The sequence below is a fragment of the Delphinapterus leucas genome, chromosome X (assembly GCF_059928025.1).
Source record: "Delphinapterus leucas isolate spDelLeu-1000000601 "Yukka" chromosome X, BTC_Dleu_Yukka2, whole genome shotgun sequence".
Taxonomy (NCBI): domain Eukaryota; kingdom Metazoa; phylum Chordata; class Mammalia; order Artiodactyla; family Monodontidae; genus Delphinapterus; species Delphinapterus leucas.
This window is the reverse complement of record NC_143150.1, coordinates 118,782,420-118,789,860: the sequence shown is the minus strand read 5'-3', so window position 1 is coordinate 118,789,860 and position 7,441 is coordinate 118,782,420. Positions and strand designations below refer to the sequence as shown.

Genomic DNA, 7,441 nt, shown 5'->3' with positions numbered 1-7,441 from the left:
ACCCCGATGTAGGGAAATCATTAAGCTTCAGGAGGTTTTAACTTGCTTGCACCCAGTTTCTTATCATTTATACAAGGTTCGTATTCTTCCCTGACCCCCTGATCTCGTAAAGGAAATAGAGGGGAAAATGGGGAGGGGGAGGCGAGGAAGAGACACAAATCAGGCTGAGCCATAGCCATTTCCAGGGCCTGCACTTAACATCGGTGATTAATCAAACTAATGGGGAGTTCTAATTCGGTGCTCTGCTACCCCTAAGCCCTGTAATTGCGGTGTCTCTGAACCCAAAGGAAACACGTTGCGCTCTGCGTGCCCAGGCACATAGCTTTTAAATCTTCATAACTCTGTAATTACTCCAGCGCTTTCCTTCAAATCTGGCTTCATTTCACTTCCTTAATGAGCACGACGATCTTGATAAAGTTTGAAGTTTGCTGCCTCTGCCGTTCCCAAGGACTCAATCCCAGACTGATAATGTGAGTTGTAGATTTCACTCCCTCAGGGTCCTCTCAAAAAGAGCTGATTTATTTCAGGACCACCACAGTCCAAAGCACTTCCTGTGGGTCAAGGCCAGCACTGGGTGTTTTCATCACAGAAGGGTGCTTGGAGAGCAAATTCTGAACAGTTTAAAAAAAAAAAAAAGAAGGAGGTGCAGGGAGTGGGGAGGCGGGAAGCTTATGAACCCTTGGGGAACGGCTGTTTCACTTTATTAGCGCCATGTGCTCCAGAGACTGTGGTTCATTTTACCCAATCGAAGACTTTGCTTTATAGTAAATATATTAAAAATCCACTTCCTCTTTCTAAACCGAGCCCTGCCAAAGAGTGAACATTTCATGTCAGCTTAAAAAAAAAAAAAAAAAAGCAACATAATTTCCACATTCTTTCTGCTACCAACTGGTTTGCAGGATTTGGAAAAGGTTTGTTGGAAATGCCCTTTAATGATACTAGTCAAAAGCTCATCTTCTCCTAAAGCTGGTTGGAGGGTCTCAGTTTTGGCCACCCTGTTTTGCTTTTAACCATGTGGTGATGCTTGGTCTCAGCTTCAGTCTTTCCTTTCTAAGCTGTAAGAAGCAGCCCTGAAAGCCATGTTGCTTTTAGAATCCCTGCTCCAGTCTGTATTCCCCCCAGACAGTGTTAATCGCTCTGGGATTCTGGGCAGCACGTAATTCCTATCTCTATTATAGCTTTTGCCGGCATTGAGCTGCCATTGTTTGTTTACATGTCTATCTACCCTACTAGACTCCACCCTTTGAAAGCGATGTTTGTGTCTTCTTTCCTTTTATATCCCTGGCAGCAAACAGAGGCCTGAGCACCCAATAAATGTTTGCACTCAGTAAATAAAGCTTCCGGTAAATGTTTGTTGCATAACCAGAGGAACGAATAAGTGAATGAAACTCCCTTGTTGTTTGCTCCATCTGCTTTAACTCTGTCCGTTATTTTGATGTATTTGCAGTTCTGACTAGATCCAGATTTGGCATGTTTAAAATTATATTCAGTTGTAAAATGTGAGGCTAGGAGTTTTGAAGATAAGAAAGAAATCAAAATCTCTCCCATTGGAAACAATGTGAGTAATCAACAGTTCTTTGCAGGGAAGATAAAAAGGCTGGTTGGAACAATCTTTGGATTTGCTGTCTTTGGCATTTTGGGAAAACCATTTACTAGCATCATTGTTTTTCTCCCCATGTTTCCCTGCCAGTAAAATGCAGAGAAAAACCTCTGTCCTGCATACTTAATAGACTAGATGAGGATTTTTTGAGGAAGAAAAGCACAAACGAAAACAAAGGAAACCCTTTTGTAGTGGTATATAGTCTTTTTCCCCCGCCGGTGGTTCCTGGGAACACGGGTACACAAGACCAAATTTAAGGTTCTTGAACTAGAAGGACCTGGACTTTTGAGTTTCAAAAACTAAGCCATGAAGGCTTTGGACATAACGTTCACGGTGCGAACCACAGATCTGGGAGAAAGCATGCTCCCCCCCGACAGTATGGCATAGAAGCACAGGCTGCCGGCTTCCTCCCGGGACCCAGCACAGCTAAAGGAGAGAGGGAGCTGGTGAATCTCAGAGCTCAGCAACTAACGGAACACTGGGGAGAGAGCCTCCTTGGGAGCACTGATGTGGAGGAGAGAGGGGCCAGTAACATCTTCTGTCGGTTGTGCGTATGTCTTCTTCCCGTATGTTTCACGGCTCTCTCACCTTCAGCTTTATTTCGCCCGCAAGGTGTTTTTCTGTGCTCTAGCTTTATTCCAGGGTACAGTTTGAATATAGGATAATGATGAGCTCCAAAAAGTGTTCTGCTTGAATGTGAACCACACAACTCTCCAGTAGTTTCCCAAGAATGGCAACCTCTCCTTTCTTCTCCAGCCCTTGCTACAGACTCCGAAATCTGTGCTTCTGCCTCTAGCAAGTGTAAGGCACCTCCAGTTACAAGATATTTTCACATTACGTTTTACGGTTTACATTCATTCACTTTCAAATTGTTGCTTTTTCCTTATGTAAACTTGATAGATTTTCCTATCTGCGAAATGGTTTGGGTAACTTGGGTTGGGATGGGAGGCTCATAATTTTGCCCAATAAAATTACTGAAAACGTTTTTTACTTAACAGCTTTTTACTCAGCGGCAGGGCTTTTCGGAGTGAATTAAAGTGATTCAGTGAGGAATAGGTGCAGTTGGGTGAAGGAAGGGAGACTCCAGCCACTGTAATTACATGATTATGCTAACAAGCCCGTGTGTCTCCCAGAATTTCTTGGACAAAAGAAATCTTTTTCAAGTATAAATAATGGCAGTGCAGTGTCTATACTGGAATATTTGAAACAGAACAGACATTTTTGGTGAAGGAACTTTCAGGAATCTCTGCTTTGTTGCTTGTGAGGTTCCAGAGGCTGCTTGACAATGGTTCTGTGCTAGCCAGAGCCTAGCCAGGCTGAGGGCGGAGGGGCTGTGTGGCTTCTCAATGCCAGTCCTTTCCTTCAACAAAGACCTTGTCCCCGCTGGCCTGCAGCAGGCAGGAGTGTAACTGTGGGGCGTGGTGACACAGGATACTTCGTTCGTTTTACAATGGCAAAGGGTATATACTGACCGAACATTCGAGTTTATGGGAGAATTGTGCTGGCCTTTGAGCTGCATGAATGACTGCCCGGAATTAGGCAATGGGGTCATTTTTAAATGCTGCCTTTCTTTTCCCTTTTGGCTATAAGCTCATGGTGATAAATATGTGTACATGGTGTGGGGGGTGGGTATGTGATCTCCAGAGATCAACACACACATAAGTAGATGTAACAGTCTGGCTTCAGATGTCAACCTCGATTTCATCAGAGCTTTTTGTGGGAAAACTCGGAGTCAAATGGGGCAATCCGGGATTTGAGTAAGAGCGACACAGCTCCTGGATGTATGGAAAATTCATCTGCACGAAGAATATTCGTGCACCCCATCACCATGACATGATTTAAATGTTTCGGGTCTGTAAAGTAGCAGCCAAACTGAAGCTGTGGGCGTAGGGTGAGGGCGGAGCTTGAAGTGGGAGGGGCACAGTGAGGCCCCCAGGTGGTCTGAAGCTGCCCTTGCAACAAGGCTAGCGCACAGTTTTTTAGGCAGCGTCTCGGATGTTTAACGATCACTTCTCTAAAAGTGCCTTTATTCACACCTTCCAGTGGACCGAGAAACACATCAGCCCACCGTGTTAATGCATATTTTAATTAGTATTAGTTTTATTTTTGGTGACTTTGAAAGGAAAGCTGTCCTTCAAAGTCATCAAAAATAAAATACTGAAGTGACCTTGGAGAGGTCCCTGCCGACTACCAAAGAGGGTCCAGGGGCAGTGAGAACGGAGGAGATCAAAGGCCACAATCAGAGCTTTTTATTTTGCCCACATGGCTTTATTAGCACATGACCAGGAGGCCAGGAGATTACAAAGAGTTTCTCTTTTTACACCGCTGAACCGTACTTTGAATCGTTTGAGATGTTGACTTGAGTCTCTGCTGGCCATTTTGGGGCAGACAGCAAGGTAGCTAGCGTGTTGTAGAACTTAACTACCCCCTGGAATCCTACCCCTCCTGGGCCCAGAGGAGGGCTCCCCCTCCCATGGAATTTTTCCGTCCTCCCCTTCAATCACCTCTGTCTGGTGGAGAGGACCCCTGGATGCTGGGACTAGGGCAGTGCCGGGGGAGGGGCAGTGAGCAGTGGGGCAGACTTGCCACAAGGGCCTCTAACTGGAGGCCTTTAAATACCCCTCATTGTTCTTTCTGCCTCAGCGTGTTTAGGGAGGAGCGCGTGGCTTGGCTACCTAGCAGAACTCATGTTCGGAATTGTGAACATATTAAAAAAGTCAAGCTAGATTTGAAAACAGCCAGCTCTAAGCTCTTTAGATTTGTGAGATGAAAAACAACTCCCAAAAGACCCTTTTCCAAAATATTCTTTTTTTCCCCCACTTTTTATTTGGAAACAAACCCAAATTTAAAGTTGCAAGAAATGTACGATGAATCCCCATCTGCCCTTTACCTAGACTCAGTATTTACCTATTTTGTCATATTTTCTTTTGTCTCCAGATACATTATTATCATCACTCTTCTTGTTGCTACTGAAACACTTATGTGTACCTTGCAGACACCATGACCTTTTACCCCCAAATCCCCAGCCTGGATCTTTTATGAACAAGCACACTCCCTCGCCAAAGATGTTATATTTTGAGGTAGAATAGGAGAGGGGGGGGGTCTATTGAAGCCTTTATAACTGAAGTATGGGCCAGTCCAGAGTGCCGAGTGGCGGGCCCCACCACTGGTCTGGAGGGCTTTATTGTTGCCATAAAACATATTTTTTCCATGTTCTCTTTGGACACATGAAATGAAGTCTGCATTCCCAAGATCTGGCTTGTGGCTTTAAAATAAAAAATATTTTTACAGTATTCTTTTTGGAGGGATGAAAGCATGCATTTTATTAACATTTCTCAAACTCTTTTTTAGGTTTTAGGCTGACAGCATCCAGCCTTCGACTGCTGCAATCGAAATAGTGTACATGCCTTTTTAGAACTTATACCTTTCAGTTAACCAAATGGGAAAATCTTCCTTTCTTCTGTGAATCATCAGCTCTCTGATGGAGAACTTTAACATTCCCGTGTCTGATCAGCAGAGTAGGGTGACAGGGAGATAATATGGCTTATCCTACCTAACGCGTCAATGAGTTTTGCAAGTAGTTTTCTGGGGGTTTTGCTCATGGGTGGTTTGGGTCTCATTCATGATGTTCTATAGAGACCTGGCCCAGCGTAGCGGCCGGCCGAGGGATGCCCGGGAAGGGGTATAAATAGCGTCCTGCCCACTCTGGCCACCCCAAGATGCGCCCACGCCCCGTCACCCTCCCCAGCTGTGTCACAGCGCTCACAGAGCCCAGGGCACTCTAAGGGGCAGCCCAGTTTTCCCAGCTAAGAACCCAAAGGACTTGCTCAGAGCTGGAATTCAGCGAAGCAACTTGCTCCAACACGTCAAATCTGCCGCATCCCCAGCACCCCACCCTCCTGCCTCTGCGCTCGCCACCCACACCGGCAACCCCAACTTGAGGACTCCCCGCCCTCACCGCGCTGACAGTCTCAATCCTCACCCCTCGGATGCGAGGAAGTGTCTTTGCATCAGAACAAGCCTGGAGTGGCGAGGCCACCAGTGACTCCCAGCGGCCGCACAGGGCGCTGCGCCCAGCTCGCCCGGGCCTCTCCCCCCACCCCTCCCCTCCCCTGCCCTGCGTCCGCCCCGCCGCCCCCGCGCCGCCTCCTGCGCCTGGGCTGGAGGCGGATTCCTCTCTCCGGGTTTTCAAAGCGCCTTTCCGAAACCTCCTCCCAGCCCAGAGAGGGAGAGAGATCCCGGGCGCAATTGCTCCCCGGAGCGGCCGAGGGGCGCGCGGGGAGAGGCCTGCGCCGGGGTACTTTCAAACTGAGGCGCGCGCACACTCCCCCCATCCACCCAGACACACACGCGCGCGGGTGCGCGCGCACACACACACACACACACACACACACACACGCCCATTTATATAGGCGGTGGCGGCGGCAGCGGCCGGGGCGGCGGCGGCGAGCGCAGGAATGATGGAGCTGAGCCAGCCGACCCGGGTTGGAAGCAAGTGAGGAGAGCCAAGGCGCGCCCCGGGATTTCTGTGCCCCGCGCTTGTCATCCTCCTCAGGGAACGGTGCACGCGGAGGAGGAGCGGCTGGACTGATTTGCTAAGGGGAGGGCGGGGACGAGGAGGAGGCCAGGTGAGCGAGGAGCCCCCTGCGTATCCGGACTCCCCGAACGCGCCTTTGCCCGACTCCTAACCCCTCTCCACCCAGGTGGGCGCGCCCGTTTCCCCGCTCGCCCGGGGCGCTTTGAGGAGACCAGAAAGTCGCGGCCCGGCTGCGCGGGATGCCTTTCGCCAAGCGGATCGTGGAGCCGCAGTGGCTGTGCCGGCAGCGACGCCCGGCGCCTGACCCGGCGGAGGACGCGAACAGAGGCAGCGCTGAACCGCCGCCGCCGCCCCTGCAGCTGCCCGGCCGACGGGACGAGGCCGTGGCGCCGGGGCCGGAGGATCCTCCCCGCGCGCCCCGCGCGCTGCCCGCGCCAACCGACCAGGCGCTGCCGCCGCACGGAGAGGCGCCCGCGGCGGGCGAGGAGAGCGCGGCAGGGGTTTTGGAGGCGGTGTCAGCGGCCGGCGAGGCGTCCTCGGCGGCGGCCGCGGCCGTGTTGCTCATGCTGGACCTGTGCGCGGTCAGCAACGCGGCGCTGGCCCGCGTCCTCCGGCAGCTCTCGGACGTGGCCCGGCACGCGTGCAGCCTCTTCCAGGAGCTCGAGAGCGACATCCAGCTCACTCACCGTCGCGTCTGGGCGCTGCAGGGCAAGCTCGGTGGCGTGCAGCGCGTGCTCGGCACGCTGGACCCCAAGCAGGAGGCAGTGCGTGAGTACCCGCGCCGTCCTCCCGCCCGCCCGGCGCTCCGCGTCGGCGCCGCACCCTCGCGCCCTCCGCGGTCGCCGCAATCCCGGCGCCGCGCCTGCTGCAGCTTTGCACCTTACGCTTGCCTCCCCTGAGACCCACCCCAGGCCTCCCGGAGTTCGGGGCAGGGACGCAGACGCGGAGGGGAGAAAGTTAAAGGGGCAGTCTCGGGACTCGAAGGCAGCCGTGGGCTGAGAGGGAGCATTTATGGGGACACAGGAGACAGAGGGGCCCGTCATTCACCTCTGGGGCTCGATTTCTCGGTCCCTCCCCGGCGGGGCGGGAGGTTGGTGCAACTTCTGTGGTTTCCAGTAGCCCATCCCGGAGCCCTGTACTCCCCCCACCCCCACCCCAGTGCGTGCTTGGGCCGCTCGAGGAGCAGTGAGTGTCCTCTCAGGGCTTCTGCAACGCCGTGGCGTTTTGGTCCCTCTTACTGTGACCTCACGGGCTGCACCAAGCCCCGAACTTGTGCCTTGCGTTTGTGTGCGACGTAGCGCGGC

The 7,441-nt window shown here is 51.9% G+C and overlaps 1 protein-coding gene across 1 annotated transcript in view; it reads left to right on the top strand.

Moving 5' to 3' along the window:
• The first annotated feature begins 5,810 nt into the window (after positions 1-5,810).
• NHS (NHS actin remodeling regulator) overlaps positions 5,811-7,441 on the top strand; it is a 348,226-nt gene continuing 346,595 nt past the window's right edge. Inside the window, exon 1 of the mRNA XM_022562707.3 lies at positions 5,811-6,905. Coding sequence (XP_022418415.2) covers positions 6,377-6,905 — 529 coding nt within the window. The 5' untranslated portion in view covers positions 5,811-6,376. The remainder of the gene's footprint in view (positions 6,906-7,441) is intronic.